The 23,141-nt window shown below is 37.9% G+C and overlaps 1 protein-coding gene across 1 annotated transcript in view; it reads right to left on the reverse strand.

Moving 5' to 3' along the window:
- LOC110568382 (integrator complex subunit 8-like) overlaps positions 1–23,141 on the reverse strand; it is a 53,253-nt gene that overhangs the window by 20,450 nt on the left and 9,662 nt on the right. The window contains 12 exon segments of the mRNA XM_064384527.1: positions 1,043–1,244; positions 4,169–4,279; positions 6,514–6,620; positions 6,623–6,643; positions 7,775–7,829; positions 7,831–7,951; positions 8,317–8,387; positions 14,938–15,079; positions 15,837–15,937; positions 18,910–19,035; positions 19,037–19,072; positions 20,873–20,980. Coding sequence (XP_064240597.1) covers positions 1,043–1,244; positions 4,169–4,279; positions 6,514–6,620; positions 6,623–6,643; positions 7,775–7,829; positions 7,831–7,951; positions 8,317–8,387; positions 14,938–15,079; positions 15,837–15,937; positions 18,910–19,035; positions 19,037–19,072; positions 20,873–20,980 — 1,201 coding nt within the window.

The following is a 23,141-nucleotide window of genomic DNA, read 5'->3' on the forward strand; positions in this document are numbered from 1 at the left end:
CTTTAATTAGAAATGAACCCAAAAGACTCAAGACGGTAGCACTTGTTTCTGTTCCGACACATTACTAGCACCTTCCTTTACAATGCAATTTCACTGTTTATACTATTAAATGTGTACAGTATGATTTAATTGCTCTAAATACTCCTAAAATAGAAAAGAAAGAAGCTGCTTTAACTAAGAAAGATTTATATATGTCATAGATGATCGATTTATATATGTCATAGATGATCATTTATATGGTAAGCCCCTTTTCATAGTAAGACATTTACAATCAGAATTAAGCACCCAAGATCTGTTCCTAAAGTAGACACAGGTGAATTTCTAGCTCACTGGCAAACAGTGTGAGGGCATTTTGTGGCTGTTAACGAGAAAATAAAACTTCAACCTGTACACTCAAGGACATTCTGATTCTTTCAAACACCGGAAAATTGCAATATAGTTTCTCTACTGTGTAGAAGTATCCCCCAAAACTGATGTGTACTTGGAACCTGATAATGTGACCTTATTTGGAAACAGTCTTTGCAGATGTAATTAGATACGAGGAGGTCAGCTGGATTAGGGTGGAACCTAGATCCAATGACCCACCGGTGTCCTTATAAGGAGAGAACACAGACATACACAGGGAGAAGGCCATGTGAAGACAGCAGCAGAGACTGGAGCAATGCAGCCACAAGCCAAAGATTGCTGGGCCACCAGAAGCTAGGAAGACGCAAAGCAGAGTCTTTCTTGGAGCCTCTGGGGGCAGCACAGCCCTGCAGACACTTCGATTTCAGACAGCTGGCCTCCAGAACTGGGAGAGAATACATTTCTGTTGTTTTAAGTCACCCAGTTGGTGGTACCTTGTTACAGAAATCCCAGGGAACGAACAGTTTCCTTCATTTTTCCCAATGTTCTCAAGTGAACACCAAACCCAAATTCTGTTTTAGGAGTGAAATAATTTTTTTTAAAAGATGACAGACTCAAGTGAATGTTATTTTAAATTTTCCCCCACAATTATTTGAGTACTGAGTTTCAGAAATTTGTCTTTGTGAAACAGTCTTACCAGGAAGCCTCATTTCCAGATAGCCTCGGACCCTACTAATAAGGTCGGATGGCGGTCTCTCTCCTGCCTGCCCTGTCCCAGCTTCATGGGTATGAATATCCAAAAGCAACATCTCATTCAGCATGACCTGACGAAGCTTTGGTGAGAACTCTGTTACCAACTCCAAACAAGCAGCAAACAGCTGTCTAGCATGGGAGAAGTCCTAGGAAAAGAAAAAGAGCAGCCTGGGTCACCTTTCCTTTGGAGCCAAAAAATGTGTGTCTTTATGATGACAGAGCAAAGAGGAGAAGGATTAATTCAAATGGTTAACGTTGCTTATCTCAGGTAGTGATGCTAGACTCTCTTTTCCTCATCCCTGTATTATTTAGTCCAATAAATATTAATACATTTGTAATTTAAAAATCCAATAAACAATATAAAATACATGCTATATTGTTAAACAAGTTTTATAAAAGTTATAAAATAACCAAAGACTTCCATATTTATATGGGTGTAAAATTCTATTACAAGCACCCTTCTCTATCCAACATATTCAGAATTAGATCATAGACCATTCAAGGGTTGCACATGCTAAAATCTTCGCACACCACCCTACTAGCCTATAAAATTGGCTAACAAATCAAGTAAATTAAATCAGCTATGATCCAAGTCCTTTCCTACTCATCTTACTCACATGTTTCCAAAGACTAGATTCTATTTCTCCACATACTTCACTCCAATCATCTGGCTTCTACCCCCATCTTTACAAAGAAATAGCTCTCATAAGCCAAAGATCGTTTAATCGTCCAATCTACTGAACACTCATCTGTTATCTTACAGGAATGAAGAGCTGCAACTCGGTGCTATGTATCATCCTTTTCCTGACATTTTCTTTTCCCCTAGCAATTACACCCTCTACATCTGTCTGCTCCTCACACCCATCACACCACTCTTTCCTGGACCTAGTGTTGCATTCCCTAGGGTCTCATGCTCCTTATATTCTCTCTGGGTGATCTTTGGTAACTCCCAAATCTGTAACTCCAGTCCAGACCATTCTCCAAGCTTCAGGCTGTTTCCAACCATAGCCTCATATTAAAAATGTAAACATAGACTCATTATCTGCTCTGCAAAAATGTGCTTTTGTACATTCACTTGCTGGCATTGCCACCTGTTCTGACTCCCAAACCAGAAGTCTGAGCATCACGCTCAATTCTTTCTCCCTCTCTTGCCTTCAACATTAAATCAGTTACCAATTGCTTCCAGATTTTACCTCCTAAATATTTCGCTAATATGTTTTCTTCTATCCCTTCTAACACTTGTGACACTTACTAGCTGTGTGCCCTTGGAGAATGTAATACCTTTAAAATTGAGATCATACCTTTCACAAACTTTTCGTGAATAAATGAAATAACAAATGTATATGAAATTGCAGAACAGTCTCTGTGCCCAGTAAATGTTATGTGAGGTGTGGAAGGAGAAAAGCTGCTAACTACATTCCTCTATTAAAACTTCTCAATGGCTTACAAGTGTCTCATGATGCACTGTCCAATATGGCAGCCACTAGCTAGATATGGCTGTTGAGCATGTGAAATGTGACCAGTCCAAATTGAGAGATTCTATAAAGTATAAAATACTGGATTTGGAAGACTTACCACATATATTTTTAAAAGAATGCAAAACATCTCAACTTTTTCTATCAATTACAGGTTGAAATGATAGTTTAGACATATTGAGTTAAATAAGTCATTTAAATCAACCTCACTTTATGAAATTATAGATTACATACATGGCCTGCATTATGTTTCCACTGGACAATGTTGGTCAAGAGCAGCAGTTCTCAAACTTTAGCATGCAACAAAATTACTTCGAGGGTTTATTTTAAAAGATGTTGTGCCCCATCCCAGAATTTGATTCATTAGGTCTAGGATAGGGCCCTAGAATTTGTATTTCCAGCAAGTTCTGGCCATGTGTAGTGGCTCATGCCTGTAATGCTAGCACTTTGGGATGCCGATGTGGAAGGATTGTTTGAGCCCAGGAGTTCAAGACCAGCCTGGGCAATATAGTAAGACTCTGTCTCTACAAAAAAAAATTTATTTCAAATAAGCTGGGCATGGTGGCGCATGCCTGTGGTTCCAGCTACTTAGGGGGCTGAGGTGGGAAGATCGCTTGAGCCCAGGAAAGTTGAGGCTGCACTGAGCCGTGATCGTGCCACTACATTCCGGTCTGGGTGACAGGGCAACACCCTGTCTTAAAATAAAAGTTATCAAATATCACAGATGCTGCTGGTGTGGGGACATAGATAACTTATTTAACTCTCAATTTTAGTTCATTTCTGCCTTCCAAATGCTGTCTTTAACCTTCCTACAGAAGTTAGTGTATCATCAGTCAAGCAACTGCACTATTTTATATGATTTGACATTCCACTTAAGTCTCAACATCCCAGACTGCAAACTCATGTAAAATACACTACAAAAGTAACTTTGAACATTTTGTTTTTTAATCTTGGAACACAATCTTTACTAACTGAATTCTACAAGTAATATCTTTGCACGTTCTCTAAACTTTTAAAAGGCACAGAGCAGTATCCATTTATTTGATCAAGACCATTTTAATTATAAGGGTAAAGGAAAAAGAACAAACCAGAATGCCTGTTCAAATATCCTTTTAGGCCATGATTGTAATTTCAGAGATTAGGAAAAGAATTTCTGGTTCCTGACTTCCAGCTAAAATTAGTAAAGCATATACCTTTTTTTTTTTGTTTTTTTTTTGAGATGGAGTATTGCTCTACCACCCAGGTTGGAGTGCAGTGACATAATCTCAGCTCATTCTAACCTCCACCTCCCAAGAGATTCTCCTACTTCAGACTGCAGAGTATTTGAGATTACAGGTACCCAGTTTTTAATTTTTGTATTTTTAGTAGAGACAAGGTTTCACCATGTTGCCCAGGCTGTCTCAACCTCAGTTGATCTGCCTGCCTCAGCCTCCCAAAGTGCCAGGATTATAGGTGTGAGCCATGGCACCTGGCCATAAAGCATATTCTTCTACCCACCTTGGCCTCCCAAAGTGCTGGATTACAGATGTGAGCCACCGCACCTGGCCCCATAAATGCATATTCTTAACAGGTGTTTGATACACACTTTTACTCACCTTAACAGTACTGCAGTGCAAACCTTTGGCCATAAGAATATAAACCAAATCTCTTGTTAAATTGTCTTTAATTCCCAGGATAACAGCACTATAGACAGAAGGTACTTCCCACTAAAAGAAACAAAAAAATACATATATACATACACACATACATACACACACACACACACACACACACACACACACAGAGAAAGCCAAATCTAGATAAGAATCTTTCAATAATCTTTAACCGCACTAAAAAAAATAATTCATAGGTGGTCTCTTAAAGAGAAAGGAAAATGACAGCCATAATATAACGCTGATGAAAATGAACATATTCACTACAATCAGTGCGTAATAAATAATGGATTGGGACTTTCTGAAGGATTACTGTTAGGAAAAAAAGACACACAAAGACTAGGAGTTTTATATATATTAATTCAGGTAATCCTCACAACAATACTAAGGTGAGTACTATTATGCTACTATTATCATTTTGCAAATGAGGAAACTGCAACACGAAGAAGTTAAATAACTTGTTCAAGATTATACAGCTATTTAAGTATGAAGCTGACATTCAAACTAAAGCAGGCAGTTAATCCCAGAATGTCCTGTAATAACTATTATGCTATACTTGTACATCTTTAAAATTTTTGGTTTTTGCTTTTTGAGACAGAGTCTCACTCTGTTGCCCATGCTGGAGTGCAGTGGCGTGCTCTCTGCTCACTTCAACCTCTGCCTCCCAGATTCAAGTGATTCTCCTGCCTCAGCCTCCCAAGTAGCTGGAAATACACGTGCACACCATCATGCCCGGCTAATTTTTGTTATTTTTAGTAGAGACAGGGTTTCACCACATTGGCTAGGCTGGTCTTGAACTCCCGGCCTCAAGTGATCCACCCACCTCAGCTTCTCAGAGTGCTGGGATTACACGAATGAGACACTGCATCTGCCCTCATCTTAAAAATTCACACTAATAAATAGCATCAATGCTAAAAAAAAAAAAGCCCAACTAACTTTTAGAGCCATTTTTTTCCTTTCTGTGTACTTGTATGTTTAAACCCTATTTAAAAAAATACAGGCTGGGCACAGTGGCTCATGCCTATAGTCCCAGCACTTTGGAAGGCTGAGTTGAGTGGATCACCTGAGGGTGGGAATTTGAGATTTCCCTGGAGAAACTCGTCTCTACTAAAAATACAAAATTAGCCGGGTATGGTGGCACATGCCTGTGATCCCAGCTACTTGGGAGGCTGAGGCAGGACAATCACTTGAACCTGAGAGGTGGATGCAGTGAGCTGAGATTGTGCCATTGCACTCCAGCCTTGGCAACAAGAGCAAAACTCCGTCTCAAAAAAAAAAAACAAAAAAAAAAACAAACCATATTTCTGGCTGCCTTTTTACTACATCTTCAGCAGGGGAGGAGTAAGTATATAGTTAGTTAGGAGCATTACCATATTGCTTTAATTTCTTCTGTATCTGTAGATTACTTCCTTTCTATCTTTAAACTATATTCCACTGAAATGGTGCCTTAAAAACTACTTCCATTTGCACTTTCTATGCAGGAAAACTTTCTAATAAATAAACTCAGAAACAGATAACATATTAGCTGGGATTTTTTTAAAGGAACATTTAAAACCAAAATGTTCTATAACGAAGTATTAATGAACTAATTCCAAACTGTAGGCTTTAGATTTCAAGAGGGTATTAAAAAACCAAAAATAAAATACCCTATACAATACACAGCATGTACTGGCTACAGACTGCATAAATAATATACCATTTACATATATTTACGATTATATTTAAAATGCAGCCAGACACGGTGGCTCATGTCTGTAATCCCAGCACTTTGGGAGACCAAGGCAGGCAGATCACTTGTGGTCAGGAGTTCAAGACCATCCTGGCCAACATGGTGAAACTCCATCTCTACTAAAAATATAAAAATTAGCTAGGCATGGTGGCAGGTGCCTATAATCCTAGCTACCTAGCCACCTGGGAGGCTGAGGCAGGAGAATCACTTGAACCTGGGAGGCAGAGGTTGCAATAAACCAAGACAGTGCCACTGCACTCCAGCCTGGGTGACAAAGAGAGACTCCATCTCAAAAACATAACAAAATGCATGTAGATATTTTGTCAACAAATGGAAAATCTCATTTTTAGATGCTACTCAACGGTATCTTTTTGTTTCTGACATTTTCTACTTTCTCTGTCCATGGATGTTTAAAAATGCAATTATGGTCATGTGAAGGTCTTAAAACTGTTAAGCAAAAGAGGTCCTTATTAAAAAGGTCATGGATCCGCTTTTCTATTAAATTACCTAAAAAAACAAGGGCAATTTTCGTATCTGGTCTTGACAAAGGGTTTCTTACCTTATTAGACACTGTCCAGAATTGGCGCTCTGAAGTCATACCATGTAATTCAATTAAAATCTGTCTAATCCTCCAAGGATCCACTGACAATATAAGTTGATGCTCTAACCAATGTTGACACTTGCTGAGGCTAAAACAAAGATTTATGTTTCAACAATTTAATTCAAAAATACAGCTATGAGAATGACAATTTACTTAAATTATTATATCTATAAATTAAAAGCTGCTATCATCTTGAGAACTGATCAATTCAACATAGTGTATATTACATATTAACTTTATCCTCACGTAGATAACCTAACACAATTTTGTTACATCTATATTTAGTAAGTGCATGCATTTTAAAAATAAAGATAACGAAAATATAAACAAGATAAAAATATTAAGTTCATGCAAAGCAACTATGTGGAATATATGAAAAGAGTTAACATATAGGTTCCTACTTTTGAACATGATATACTAACAAAAGTATTTATAAAATGTTAATTTTGAGTAATAAACATTAAGCACGTGTTTTCTGAGAGAGAAGGGGGCATGTTCTTCCCAGAGACCCAAAAATCATTACCAAAATCCCTAATTACAGCTCAGCTATCAGAGGCAGTCTTCAGTAATGCATTTCCAGCAGTTCTGTATGTGTTAACCTTACCCTTTTCCTCTACAACTGGACATTCAACCAGTTTAAATCTAGTGAAGATCAAAGAAGCTAAAATTGTGCTTTTGTAAAACCAACTGAATTCTCTCTCATCTATACCAAATTTTGAAGTTTATGTTTCTTATTTTAAAATAGCATTGTATTTTCTGCTTATATTTGTAAAGGCAAAAATGGAAAAAAAAAAAATCAAACAAATAAGCCAAAAATGGCAATACTGCCAAAGCAGCCAGCAGATACTAGCACAGTTATACAGACTGACATGCACGAACGTCTGTCCTCTTTTTGGTCCCAGCATCTCTCACCGCTCCTCTCCCCATTTTTGTTGTTACCTGCATGAACATATTGGCAGCAGTGTTACCTTGGTCTATTTCCCCAGCTAAAATTTTTCATGTATCTAGACCAGATTCTGCACTAATCATTGGGTCGGCCGAGCTCGCACATAACTGCTTATACAGAAATCTGATATGAAACAGAGGTGAATTTCTATTAATTACCAACAAAAGTGTTAATTACAACAAATAAGAGAGAATCCTCAAATATGTTTCCATGGTAATTTGAATAGAGGGACAAAACATGCCAACATATTAGCTGGCAGACTGGAGAGCTAACCTGGGATATCATAAAATGAAGTTACAGGTTTAATGCACAGATTTACTCTAGGGGAATCTCTTCCTCATCTGATCAACAAGTAGCTTTCGTTCTTCATCTTTCAACAATGTAATGAAAAGCTCATGTGAAGAAATCATGAAAACATACTGCAGATCTTCCAATCCCAGACACACATTCCTAGATCAGTAAGAAATACTGTAAAACAAAAAAGTGTGTAATTTAGTTTGTGAAAAACAATCATATCAACGAACTTTAATAAGTCATTTAAAAAGGCAACATTACATAAACTGTATAATAATATTTTGAAATAGGTTTTAAAATTTCCCTTCGGTCCTTATTTAAAATTGTGATGTCAATGCCACAATATACAAAAAAGGTAACTATAAAATCCTAACATCTTACATGGCTACACAAATTTGAACTTAATGGGTTCTCAAACCCGTTACTGCCTGGTTGTAAGACACCCAAAACAAAAACAAAAGTAGTAACACACAGGACTAAGTTCACAGTTAAAAAACAAAAAAGAAAATAAAGGTACTTAATTCAGAAAAGCAGCCATGTTTCCTTTCAAAGACTCTGAAGCTTTTTCTAAATTTATTGATCTTGAACATACCTAGGAATTTTAGTAATTTTCATTTGAATATGGGTACTTTAAAAAATGTAGATTATAATTTGAAAAGGTTAGATTTAAAAACAACTGAATTTTTCTTTTTCAATCATATACCAGTGACAGATTTGGTTAAGTAACTTAACAGGAGATGAGACCAAGGAGTAAGAATCCATTAAAAAGGGGGAATGGAATCTGACCATTTTAATAACTGCAGGTGTATACACACAGTAAAGAATAACCTCGCTACCATGCTGTACAGTTCTCGCAGAATTTATCAAGTATGTTGCCAAATTATATTAAGTGATAAACCATAGAAATCAGTAGCTCCTGTCAGAGAGCTGAATAAAAAATTTTTAAAAACAAAAAGAAAATGGTTGAAAAGAATGACTGATTTATCATGAAAATAGGATTAATGGTTTTATATTCATGAGTAGCTCATGAATAGTTAAAAAGATAACCAAAGTATAAAAAGTAAACAATGCAAACAAAGAAAAGAAACTAGTCATGGTTATATTAGTCATCTACAAATAATATTTTCGTAATATTATTTTGAATTTATTCATTAGATGAGGATGCTTCCCCATGCATTATTCGTAAGAAGCCAAAATAGTGTGAAAGTCCATAATCTCAAGAAATTGTTAAATGTTTTCTACGTTGACATACAGACATAAAATAGAATGTTCATAGAAGTAGTATTCACAGTTGCCAAAAAGTAGAAATAACCTTAAGTCTACCACCTAATGAATGAACACACAAAATCTATGGCACATTCATTCAATTAAGTATTATTCAGCCATAAAAAGGAATGAAGTACTGATACATGCTACAATACTGAAAACATGCTAAGTGAAGGAAGCCAGTTATAAAAGACCATCTATTTCATAGTTCCATTTATATAAAATATCCAGAACAGACAAAACTATAGAGATAGAAAGTAGATTAGTAGTTGCCTCAGGTGGTGGGGGGCTGAGGGAAAACAAGGAGTGAGAGGTAACGAGTAAGAGATTATCTTTTTGGGGTGAAAAAAGTGAAGTGATAATTACCCAACTCTAGGAATACACTAAAAAGCACTGACTTATACACTTAAAATGTGTGAACTGTATGGTATGCGAATTCTCTCTCAATGGAACTGTTTTTTTAAAAAAAAAAACAAAACAAAACAAAAAACAGGCCGGGCTTGGTAGGCACTTTGGGAGGCCAAGTGGATCACCTGAGGTCAACAGTTCAAGACTACCCTGGCTAACAGGGTGAACCTCATCTCTAATAAAAATACAAAAAAAATTAGCTGGGCGTGGTGGTGTGCGCCTGTAGTCAGCTACTCGAGGAGGTTGAGGCAGGAGAATCACTTCAACCTAGAAGGCGGATGTTGCCAAGTGAGCCAAGACCACACCACTGCTCTCCAGCCTGGGCGAAAGAGGGACACTCAATCTCAAAAACACAAAAACAAAAAAAAAGCCTAGTATTTAAAAATTACTGTGTTGAAAAAAAAAAAAATTTACTATATTCAAATACCATTTTCTGATTAACAAATTAACCTATCAGTAAATAACATCTAAGTATCTTGGAGTATATGAAATATACTTACATTCTAATAATTTTGCTTCTCTGCTGCCACATGTAAGATATTATGGTGAATAATAAATATTTGAGTCTCCTTTTACAAAAGATTATTTATTCACATAATAAGATGCATTGTACATGTGTTATGGAATAATGTAGGGAGCATATGTTAACTTTTGTTAAGCAACAGATCATGTTATGTGAATTTCACTCACCTCAATTTTTAAAAAGAAAAACTCGAACTAGTGGGTATCTCTGTAGATGCTTTAATATTAAAAAGATAAATTCTGCCTGTAATCCCAGCACTTTGGGAGGCTGAGGTGGGCGGATCACAAGGTCAAGAGATCGAGACTACCCTGGCCAACATGGTGAAAGCCTGCCTCTACCAAAAAAATACAAAAATCAGCTGGGCGTGGTGGTGTGTGCCTGTAGTCCCAGCTACTCGAGAGGCTGAGGCAGGAGAATCACTTGAACCCGGGAGGCAGAGGTTGAAGTGAGCTGAGACTGTGCCACTGCACTCCAGCTTGGTGCCTGGAGACAGAGCAAGACTCTGTCTCAAAAAAAAAAAAATAGATAGACTTTAATACTAATAAACTGTTGATGAAGTGAACAGATCCTTAGAAAATGACTTCTTTTTTTTCCTTTTTTTTTTTTTCTACTTAAATTCTGGTGAGGTAGAAAATAACTTCTTAAAACTACTTAAATTCTGGTGAGGTAGAAAATAACTTCTTAAAACTAAGTCTAGAAAAATGAGAATATAGCTCTATAATCACGGATCAAAAATCTTCCCACAAAAAAGTTACCCAGGCCCAGGCTTTACTGGTAATTCTACCCAAAACTGAAAGAAGCAATCACTTCATTTTTACACAAACTTTTCCAGACAATGAAAAAGACAGATGTCTCAACTTATTTACAGGACAAGTATGACCTTGACACCAACATCAAAGGCAAGACAAGAAAGAAAAAAATAAGTGCACTGGCCAGGCGTGGTGGCTCACACCTGTAATCCTAGCACTTTGGGAGGCCGAAGTGGGAGGATCACTGGAGGTCAGGAGTTTGAAATCAGCCTGGCCAACACGGTGAAAACCCATCTCTACTAAAAATACAAAAAAAATTAGCCAGGCATGGTGGCGGGTGCCTGTAATCTCAGCTACTCTGGAGGTTGAGGCAGGAGAATCACTTGAACCTGGAGAAGGAGGTTGCAGTGAGCCAAGATCGCACCACTACACTCCAGTCTGGATGACAGAGTGAGACGCCATCTCAAAAAATAAAAAATTAAAACGTGTGCCTTAATCTCATACGTGAATATAGGGAAAAAAACCAAATATTAGCAAATCAAACTCAGCAATTTCTATTAAAAAAAGATCATGACCTAGTTGGGTTTATTCGAGATATGCAAAGGTGGTTTAACACTTGAAAATCAATTATGCTTTATCACAATAACAGGTAAGAAGAGAGAAATTATGTGATCATTACAATAGACATAGAAAAAACATTTATAGAATCTAAAAATAATTCATTATTTTAAAAACAGGACCTTCAGTGAACTAAGGAAAGAAGGAAACTTCCTTAATCAGGTAAGGGATAGCTACAAGAAAAACCTACAATAAACATCATTCTAAATGGTGAAGTAGTGTAAGTTTCCTTCTGAGACCGGGAGTGAGATGAGGCAGTTCACTATTCATACTTCTGGACACTGTAGGTAACAGCCAGCATGTTAAGTAAAAAGACATCAAAACTAAAAGGTTAGAAAAGGAATAAACAAAATGCATTTTTAACAGATGACTGACTGCATGCATAGAAAAATGAAATAATTCATGGATAAATTAATGGAATTTTTAAAAGCTAAGCAAAGTTGTTGGATACAAAATTATTAGAAAGTTCACTTATACTTCTATATCAATGCACAAACTATTTTCTTTTTTTTTTTTTTTGAGATGCAGTCTGGCTCTGTCATCCAGGCTGGAGTGCTGTGGCACGATCTCAGCCGACTGCAACCTCCACCTCCCAGGTTCAAGTGATTCTCCTTCCTCAGCCTCCTGAGGGCTGGGATTACAGGCAGGCTCCACCATGCCCAGCTAATTTTTGCATTTTTTGTAGAGACAGGATTTCACCATGTTGGTCAGGCTGGACTTGAACTCCTACCTTGTGATCCACCCACCTCGGCCTCGCCAAAGTGCTGGGATTACATGCGTGAGCCACTGAGCTCGGCTGCATAAGCTATTTTCAAGTCTACGTTTAAAGAACTACGAAAAAAAAATTTAAGACTTCTATGTAAAAATGAGAAAGCTCTAAAGGACACTAAAGACTACCTAAAAAGAAATCAAGAGCCATACCCATTCATGGATTAGGACACCCAATAATGTAAAGACGTAAATTCTTCGGGGGTCTTCCTGAGCATACCTTGGCTTGGGAGGCTGATCCATTAATTTTATTATAAAAAAAGAAGCTTAAAAAAAAGACATCCTTTCTTTCCAAACTGGGTTCTAAATTTAATGTAGTTGCAAACAAAAATTCAACAGATTTGTGAAACTTGACAATCTGAGTCTAATGTATACACATAAAAATACAAAGGACAAGAACAACCAATGTGACCTTGAAAACAAGGTAGAAGAACTTGCTCTCGATGGTATCAGGACATAGACATAATGAGGTACGGACAGACAAATAGCAAAGTGGTACAAAACGGCTCAGAAACAGGCCCATACAGGTATAGACACTTGGCATACGATAGAGATGGCCCTAGAGATTGGTGGAAAAGATTAACCTTTCAATAAATGGTGCTGGAACACTCCCTACTTCACCCTACTTCACACAAAAGCAACTGTAGGTTGATTAAAGACCTAAATGTGAAAGGAAGGCTACGCTATAAAACTTTTAGAAGATATAACACAGAAGAAAATCTTCATGACATGATAGAAAAAAAGCTTTCTTAAACAAGACACATAAATCACTGTCATAAAGGAAAAATATGGTAAATTTGATATTAAACTTTGGAACAATATAAAGAAAATTAAGCTGGGTGTGGTGGCTCATGCCTGTAATCCCAGGACTTTGGGAAGCTGAGGTGGGTGGATCATTCAGGAGTTTGAGACCAGCTTGGGCAACATGATGAAACCCCATCTTTACCAAAAATACAAAATATTAGCCAGGCATGGTGGCATGCACCTGCAGTCCAGCTACTCAGGAGGCTGAGGTGGGAGGATGGCTTGAACCCAGGAGTTGGAGGTTACAGTGTGCTGAGATCGAATCACTGTACTCCAACTTGGGTGACACAGTGAGATCCTGTCTCAGAATAAGAGAGAGAGAACTAAAAGACAAACGCAGAGAAGATACCTGCAATATTTAAAATTGGTTAAAAAAAAAAACAGAATAAAGATCTCCTACAAAAAAATAAAAAAAAAAAAGCTACTTCCAGAAAAAAAGACAGATACTTCCAGAAAAAAAGACAGACAATCTAATAGAAAAATGAGACATAACACAGCTGGGTGCAGCAGCTGATTCCTGTAATCCCAGCACTTTCGGAGGCCAAGGCAGGAGGATCACTTGAGGTCAGGAGTTCGAGACCAGCCTGGCCAACATGGCGAAACCTGTCTCTACTACAAATACAAAAATTAGCCAGGCATGGTGGCGCATGCCTGTAATCTCAGCTACTTGGGAGGCTGAGGCCTGAGAATTGCTTCAACCTGGGAGGCAGAGGTTGCAGCGAGCTGAGATCAAGGCATTGTACTTCAACCTGGGCAACAAGAGCAGAACTCCGTCTCAAAAAAATGGGAAAAAAAAAAAAAAAAAAGAGGCATAACACTTGGAAAAGGTACCTCAAAAAACAAAATCCATGAGTAAAAACTAAATGAAGAGTTGTAGAAATGAAAACCTCAATGAGGTACTGTTAGAAAACCACCTCACAGGTGATCTGACAATAGCAAATGTTAACAAGGATACTGAACGATGAGAACACTCAGGCATGCTGGTGGTACAAACCACTTGGATATTAAAGAGTAATGTTGCAGATCTATTTTTCCCTAGGTATATAATGTAAACTGGTGCATATGTGCACCTAGATACATGTACAAGTATGTTCCAAGCAGCAAAAACTATAAACACAAATATTCATCATCGTATGTGTATACAGCCATAAACTATAAAAAACACAAATGTCTCCCATCATAATAATGAACAAACTGTGGCGTGGTCCATATAATATTCTAACATCTTAAATCAATGAAAAAAATTGTGTTTATATACAACTTGAATAAATCTCACAAATACAATGTTTAGTGAAAGAAGATAAAGAGCACATATTGTATGATTCCATTTATATGAAGTTCAAAACAGGCAAATTAAAGATGGTTCTTTCAGGATGCATACAGAGGGGATACAACTGAAAAGCAAGCAAGAAAATGATGATCACGGAAGTCCAGGACAGTGGCCGCCTCAAGGGAAGGCAGAGGAGGTTGTAAAGACCACAACAAACGCTTCTAGAGAGCTGGCAACACTGTATCTTTGGAAGTGGTATTACCTGTGCTTTATATATTTCTCTCAATGTCTGTAACATTAAGACTGTTAAGACAGAGGTAGAGTGATGCAGCAGAAACACAGACCCCACAGCACACAGGAGAGACTAGAGGTTTGATTTGGGAGTTCTTAGTAAACAGCTGATGAAACAAATGAGTGAAGCTTTGGAAGTGAATTAAAAATGAGTGAGCCAAAGATAAAAGTTCTATAAACAGAAACACTAAAGGAAGAGCAAAGAAGAAGTCAATGAAAGACTGAGGAGAATCCAATAAAGATTCTGAAGAAACATGGGGGAGAACTAGAAAAAGAGTTACAGTAGAAGACAAGGCGGAACGGCATAATCTGTCACAAGTGCAAACTGTCGAACACAGAAAGGCAGGGCAGACAGAAAAAAAGGCACTGGATTTGGCAATTAAGAGGTTACTGGTAAGCTTAAAGCAAATTATAAATCAAAAGGGGAAAGAAAAACATGTCCTACCTCAAGAAGAAAGTCTATTTTCTCTTTATGAGGTCTAAGAAATAGCTGGTTGAATTGAACACTAATTGTTCTGCCTTCCAGTATATCATGGACTGTATTACAGGCACACACTTTAAAACAGATTTCATCTAGAGCTTCATTTCTGTAGAATACAAAAGTAGATCAACTAGCGTTATTTTTTGTGTAAAAGAAAAGTGTATATTACAAAATTATATTCACAAGAATGGGCCATTTGTTTTTGAGAGGTAAAATTTTAGGATATTCAAGCAATTCAAGCATACTAATAAATATATACCAAATCGTGGGGAGAAAGCAAGCAGACAGGTTTTGAATCTATCAAGGGACAATTTAGTTACATATCAGGCAACAGAATGAAATTCTGCTATACATAATTTTTCCCCCAAGCATTTTTTTTTTTTTTTTTGAGACAGACTCTTGCTTTGTCACCCAGGCTGGAATGCAGTAGTGCAATCTCAGCTCACAGCAACCTCCACCTCTTGGGTTCAAGCAATTCTTGTGCCTCAGCCTCCTGAGTAACTGGGACTACAGGTGTGCACCACAACGCCCAGCTAATTTTTATATTTTTTGGTAGAGACAGGGTTTCACCATGTTGGTCAGGCTGAACTCCTGACCTCAACAGATCCACCCACCTCGGCCTCTCAAAGTGTTAGGATTACAGGCATGAGCCACGGCACCTGGCCCCTCCAAGCACTTTTAGAATGGACTAGATAGAGGAACACCAGAGTGGCTCCTCTGGCTATGTTTATTTCCCATATATTAACAACATGAAAATAATGTTAGAGTCATAAAAGTAATTCGAAGGTGTGGTTCTGATAAGCCAGAATGCATTGCTATTTTATTCAAAAACCAAAAAGTAATTTTTCAACTTACTTACTCACCCCTGTTGAGCTTTCTGAAAGAGTTCTCTTAGTACTGACTGTCGGAACTGGACAGGTAAACTCGAAGTTAAGTTGTCTTCAATGAAAATCTGTATTACCTCCTAGAACACATACAAAAAGTTGCACCCACTTCAAAAAATCATGGCAAAGTTTTGTTTTTGTTTTGTTTTTTACTTTAAACAAGTCTTTCTATAATGGAAAATACAAGTTGAAAAAAAATCACAGAAATATTTTACCTTTTCTTCCTAAATTCTAAAATTTGGTTAAGGGCAAAAACAGCCCTGCTACCCCTTTTTTAAAATTGAAGATCACAAACCAAAAATTAGAGGTAAGAAAAGAATCAGTCAGTAAGGGGCAATTCAGCTATGTTATCAGAAAAAAATTTTAGACTGGGCATGGTGCATCACGCCTGTAATCCCAGCACTTTGGGAGGCCAAGGCAGGTGGATCATGAGGTCAGGAATTCAAGACCAGCCAGGCCAACATGGTGAAACCCTGTCCCTAATGAAAATACAAAAATTAGCTGGGTGTTGTGGCGTGTGCCTATAATCCCAGCTACTCTCAAACCCAGGAGGCAGAGGCTGCATTGGGCCGAGATCGAGCCACTGTACTCCAGACTGGGCGACAGAGCAAGACCCCATCTCAAAACAACAAAAAAAAAATTCTCTCTACTTTAAACACAAGTTTGTAAGACAAAGTGAAAAATACTAATTAACAGCTGGGCATGGTAGCTCATGCCTGTAATCCCAGCACTTTGGGAGGCCCAGGCGGGTGGATCACCTGAGGTCAGGAGTAAGACCAGCCTGAACAATATGGTAAAACCCCATTTTTTTTTTTTTTTTTTTTTGAGACGGAGTTTCCCTCTTGTTACCCAGGGGCTGGAGTGCAATGGCGAGATCTTGGCTCACTGCAACCTCCACCTCCTGGGTTCAAGCAATTCTCCTGCCTCAGCCTCCCGAGTAGCTGGGACAACAGGCATGCACCACCACATCCAGCTAATTTTCGTATTTTTAGTAGAGACAGGGTTTCACCATGTTGACCAGGATGGTCTCGATCTTTTGACCTCGTGATCCACCTGCCTCAGCCTCCCAAAGTGCTGGGATTATAGGCATGAGCCACTGTGCCCAGCCCCCATCTCTTAAAAAAATTATAATAATTTAAAAATTCAGCTGAAAATATATGCTAAGAAGTGATTCTAATAAATTTAAATGATTTAAAATATATTATCTGTAGACTACAAAAAAATAGCCATTGTTACAGACTTTTTCTCAGCTCCTTCTCAAGCAATGGAAGAGTAGGAAAGAAAGAAGGGGTGCTAGGGAGAGAAGGGGGAAGGGAGATTTCTGAAAATGAAGCTAATCAGCCACTACCAGGAAAGTACTGACAAAAGTGGTTTCAAAACTATGGAGCAAGCACTAGCTTCACCTCCGTAACAAAACACAAGCAAGGCAGAGCTCCACAGGAGCAACACAGCAGCTTCCCAAATGTGAGAAGACACACCTGTTACAGCTGCTCAACTACGACTTCATCAGCACTAAACAAAACTCACATCGTTCATAAAAACACAAGCCCATTCGAAGAAATACAATTTGTAAGGGATGAATCTCAGAGTTGCCACAAAACTGTTATTGCCTCCTTCTTAGCTACCCATTACACTATTTTCTGATTTACGTATTTTGGAACTTTATTACAGTCACAGTGACATGTGCCTATCTCTGGGTGATATTCCTAAGGTCTCATTGGCACAGGTCTTACCACTCCAGTGAGGCTTTTTTGTTTTGTTGGGTTTTTCTTTCGTTTCATTTTTGAGGCAGGGTCTTGCTCTGTCACCCAGGCTGGAGTATATTGGTGCTATCATAGCTCACTGCAACCCTGAACTCCTGGGCTCAAGCGATCCTCCTGCCTTGGCCTCCCAAGTGCTAGGATTACAGGTGTGAGCCACCACATCCAGCCAACTTGTTAAAGAATCTGTATTTTATGATAATTGACCTCACCCACCTCCACTAAGGAGATATAACTGAAAGCTCTCTAGTCTTTATTAAATTCACTTGTATATGTATAATTAAACTTCAAGAAAGTTTAATTTTCTTTCCTAGAACAAAGTAATACTTTTTTAAAAAAAGGGCCAAAAATAGGGGAAAGAAGTGCCATCTTATTTTCTCTCTTCCTCTATTTTCTGTGAAAAACAAAAAATCCCCTAGATAAGAAAACTATAAAGCTGGAATCATACCCAATTGGAGACACAAAACTAAAAGTCAGTTATGGCTTTGTCGTTTCATGATTCCTATTTTGAGTTAAACAACATGAACGAATGCACTGTTTCTTCTTTAGAATGCTTTCCAACAAAGACTTTAAAAGCATAATTCTAATTCCCAGTGATTTTCATAATAAAACTGAAGATAAACACCAAGAGGTGGGGGAAGGGAGGCAACAAAAGTCTCAAACGACTCATAAAGGCCTTTTCATGAACCAAACTGAGATGGTGAGTAGGCTCAAGGAGAGGCGGGCTCTGTCTGTAACAGACCATCCAAACCCACCAGAACTGCCATGTTCGCTGTGCTCCCTTTCTCCTTCAGTCTTATTATTTGGAAGGGCTAATAAAGCTGGGCTACAAGCCATACATCCAAAAGACACGAGACTTACTGTTTTGTAAAACTAAAAGCTATTAATATATTAGCAGCCAACAATCCCAGCTGCTAAACAAACACACACAACTAAAGGCTGTCTACCTGCAATTTTTTAATGTTAAAAGTTCTGCTTACAAGTATTTCTTACAAAATGTATTTAAAATAGGCAAACTTTATACTTTTAAGAAAAGATAATAACAATGAAAAACTAACATCTGTGTAATGCTTTGCCTTAGAAATTACGAACTATAACTTCTCACTAGATTTTCATAAAATCTCAGGAAATGGGATAATTATTACCATTATATTACAGGCAGGTCTGGCAGTGTAAATGACTTGCCCCAAGTCGCATAACTGGTAAACTGGTGGCGCCAGGATTCGAACTTAGTTTTGTCTGGCTTCCAAAACTTTTCAACTACACCAGCGCATCCCCCGTATAAATCTTACCTGATAGCTGCCAGATCTCAAACAAATATGGACTTGACTATATGGAGTCAATTGTTGAGATGTACTATCAGAAGAAGGTACAAGAACATCACACGCTTGACAGTAGCCAGCTAACCGCTTCTCATCTCTCATCTATGGTACAATGAAGAGATAATGAACCTATCTGTAAAGTAAGAGGTATACACCATTATCCACTCATGTAATATGAACAATAGTCTAGCACCACCTTAGCATGTTTTAGCAGTACACGGAAATGCCAATAAATTGCTAATAAAAAATTCAAAATTGGAGGAACAAAAAAACAAAGATTAAAGGTTTAGAATAGGGGTCAAAAACCTGTTGCCATAGGCCAAATCCAGCCTATAGTCTGTTGTTTGTCCTTGGAGCTAAGAACAATTTCTGTGGGCTATAAACTACTCAAAGGGGACAAAAAAATACTAAGACTATGCAATAGAGACTGAATGTGGCCCAGAAAGCCTGGAATATTTAGTAGCTGGCCCTTTACAAAGAAAAGTTTGCTGAAGCTTGGTATAGCGTTTTCAGGCCAATATACAAAGGTGGACGTCGTTATCATACCAAGTAGGTATGACAAGACATTAGCAAAGAACAAATGGTGTTAAAATTAAAGACAAGCTTAAAGGATTTAAAAGACATATACCAGACAGAGATTTAAAGGAGAGAGCAGGCTGGGCAAGGTGGCTCACGCCTGTAATCCCAGCACTTTGGAAGGCTGAGGCAGAGAGATCACAAAGTCAGGAGATCAAGGCCATCCTAGCCAACATGGTGAAACCCTGTCTCTACTAAAAATACGAAAATTAGCTAGGTGTGATGGCATGTCCCTGTAATCCCAGCTACTCAGGAGGCTGAGGCAGGAGAATCGCTTGAACCAGGGAGTTGGAGGTTGCAGTGAGCCAAGATCATGCCACTGCATCATTCCAGCCTGGCAACACAGTAAGACTCCGTCTCAAAAAAAAAAAAAAAAAAGGAGAGGGCAAAGAAAACATAATCATCACTCAATTGGAAAGAACAGAAATGCATTTACCCAGAGAATTAAAAAAAAAAAGTTTGAAAAAAACATGAAAGTTTTAAATTATTGTATCTGAAATGCCACAAAATTAGAAACGTGATGCATTTCCTAGGCAAAGTAAAATGGGGATGTCTAGTGGGTCTAGCTAGAATAACGAAAGCATTTAAACCTCTAGGGCATTTAATCAATATCTCTACTAAGGACAGCAGAGATTGAAGCGGGAATTTTTCCAGGCACCAGGCATACAAAAACTAGTTGTACACTTCACAATTCAGTCATCTGAATCATAAAAATAAAAACACAAATCATAAACACAGTAAAAATGTTTACTCATATTAGGAATTAATGAAAGGCAAGTTTATAAAAGATACCATATTTCACTCATCAAGTTAGAAAAAAAAAATTTTTTTTTTAAACACTAACTGAAGTGCCCTGAGAGAAATGTACCTGGAAAGTAATCTGGTTTGATAAATTATAGCCTCGAAAAAAAATAAATAACCACTGACATGGTAATGCTTGTAGAAACTTAAAAGTATCTGAAATCTGAAGAAAAATTTAGGCTTGAAGATACAAATATCGCAGCTTTATAATAAACAACCTAAACGCCCAAGCATAAGGGAAATGAAGTCAGAGTACTTCCACATGACACATTTATAATGCCTAGTCAAAGATTTAAGCAAGATACAGAGTATTTACAATGAGCTTAACTGTACAAAAACATATAACTAGAAAAAAAAATGGGAAGAAAATATATTAGATTTGGAAAAGGGGTTATTTTCAGGTTATATTACTACAAATTTTTTAAAACCAGTTTTAGCACTTTCTTGAACATTACAAATAATGAACACATTTTTATTATCCCAAAAATCAAAGCCAAAAAAATGTATAGATGTTTTAAAGAACTGCCTATTAAGTGCCTATCATGACTGGATTTACCTCTGCAATTAGTTCTTTGGTTCTAAAAAATTTTTCCCTGGCATTTTCATAAACAGCTGAATTTGTGGAGCCTTGCTGGAAGTATGCTGCACCCAAATCATAGCACACCTGAAATAATAATGAACACCAATTTGCTTAACAATTTCTCAGGTACTTAAGAGCTGACAGAACCAAAATTCTCTTTATCTCAGGAAAACAAAGAAAAAAAGACACAGAAAAACACATATTCCAAGGAGCGGTGCTACTGTCAGTGTTCTTAGTCACAAGCAACACAAACCAATTCTGGTCAATTTAAGCAGAAAACCGATTTACTGAGATTTCAGGTTGCCTACAGAATTGTTAGAAAGGCTAAAGAATCTGACTAGAAAAAAGGGCAAGAGAGGCATGCAGTCAAGATGAGAGCCAACACTGGTCTAATGAAGACACCACTGCAGACAATCTCAACACAAGATTCCACAGCTCCTGTCACCTGTAGCCACCAGGAGCAGACCCTGAAAGCAGCAGCTCCATTCCCGCAAGTGCTGCCCCTGGAAACCAGATTTTACTGTCACTGTTGCCGCTACGTACCACCACAATGGATTCTCCACCGCCCTCAATGCTATGACTTACTAGGACTAGCTCCTGATTCAGTCTAAAAGAAGCGTACCCATCTGTTTTGTAAAACTTATGTGATATGCCTGCCCTTGAGTCAGATAAGGCTAGAGAAAGCTAGTACTGGAGTTTTCAGTTTATTTCATAAGAAGCAGGCTCTGCCTCCTACAAGTCTGAAAAGATCGGAAATTCTTCTAATACAGGAGAGGGAAAAAAATGCTGGGGAGCCCCTCAAAAGTGAAGGTGGTACACATCTAACATAACATACTGGTTAAATTAAGAAATCTAAACTAGAAAACTTTTCCAGTTGTATGTTTCTATGACAGAAGTTGTATGTAAGATGTGAACAATAGGCAAAAAAGAATTTATTTATATGTTTTTCCAAAAGCTTTCTTAGATTGACACCTGGAATTACCAAATGCAAAACTCAAAAAAGACTCAGATTATTTAGTTCAACTTGGCCATTTTATGGATAAGAATACAAAGGCCCAGAAAGTGACGTGAAAAGCACACAAGTAGTGGCAGAGCCCATGTTTGAACTCAGATTCCTAAACTCCTCAAATTTATTCTACACATGGCTGACAGATCAAGTCTTCTTAATCTGACTGACTTAAAAAGTCTTTGCCAGGTGAGGTGGCTCATGCCTGTAATCCCAGTACTTTGGGAGGCCAAGGCGGGTGGAGGTCAAGAGATGGAAACCATCCTGGCCAACATGGTGAAGCCCTGTCTCTACTAAAAATACAAAAGTTAACGGGGCATGGTGGTGCACATCTGTAGTCCCAGCTACTCAGGAGGCTGAGGCAGGACAATCGCTTGAACTCAGAAGGCAAAGGTCACAGTGAGCCGATATTACGACACTGCACTCCACCCTGGCGACAGAGTGAGACTCCGTCTCAAAAAAAAAAACAAAAAACAAAAAACAAAGTCTTCAATTATTCCCCAAAACAGAAGAAAGTTCAAACTTCTTCCCCTGCTATGTAAGGAGCTCTGAATCTGGCCTAATCTCTCTTCCTAAACCTTTCTACCGTACTCTATTTTAATCATACCAGTCTTCTCAATTCCCTATTCACACAAGATTCTAGAAATAAGCTTCATTCCACATCCCTTACTCCTTTTATATCACCAAACCAACCTCTGGCAACAGATACTTATTCCTCTTCCAAACTCCTACGCCATAATCATGCCTGGTGTTCATCATGAAACCACTCTTTAGTGATAGCTTTATAAATATGGTTCTGTGCAATTCAACGAATCCAGGTTAATTCTTTTTAGCCTCTACAACATTGCTTTACACTATTTAGACCATACCACATGTTTGGCTGATTTTTTCTTTTTTTTTTTTTTTTTTTTTTTTTTTTTTTTACAGCAACCTCCTCCTCCTGGGTTCAAGCAATTCTCCTGCCTCAGCATCTCGAGTAGCTGGGATTACAGCTAATTTTTGTATTTTTTGTAGAGACAGGATTTCACCACATTAGCCAGGCTGGTCTCAAAACTCCTAACCTCAGGTGATCTGCCCGCCTCGGCCTCCCTTGGCTGATTTTCGTTCTAGAGAGTTCATCCTATCTGGAGTAAAAGGATGCTAAAAGAGCAAAAATTACACACTTACACACACACACACACGCATACTTATTATAGTTATGTGTAAGTCTGCTTTCCAGGCAAAGATGGACTGCAAAAT

The sequence above is a fragment of the Aotus nancymaae genome, unplaced genomic scaffold (assembly GCF_030222135.1).
Source record: "Aotus nancymaae isolate 86718 unplaced genomic scaffold, 86718_ANA_hifiasm-v0.15.2.pri h1tg000036l, whole genome shotgun sequence".
NCBI lineage: Eukaryota > Metazoa > Chordata > Mammalia > Primates > Aotidae > Aotus > Aotus nancymaae.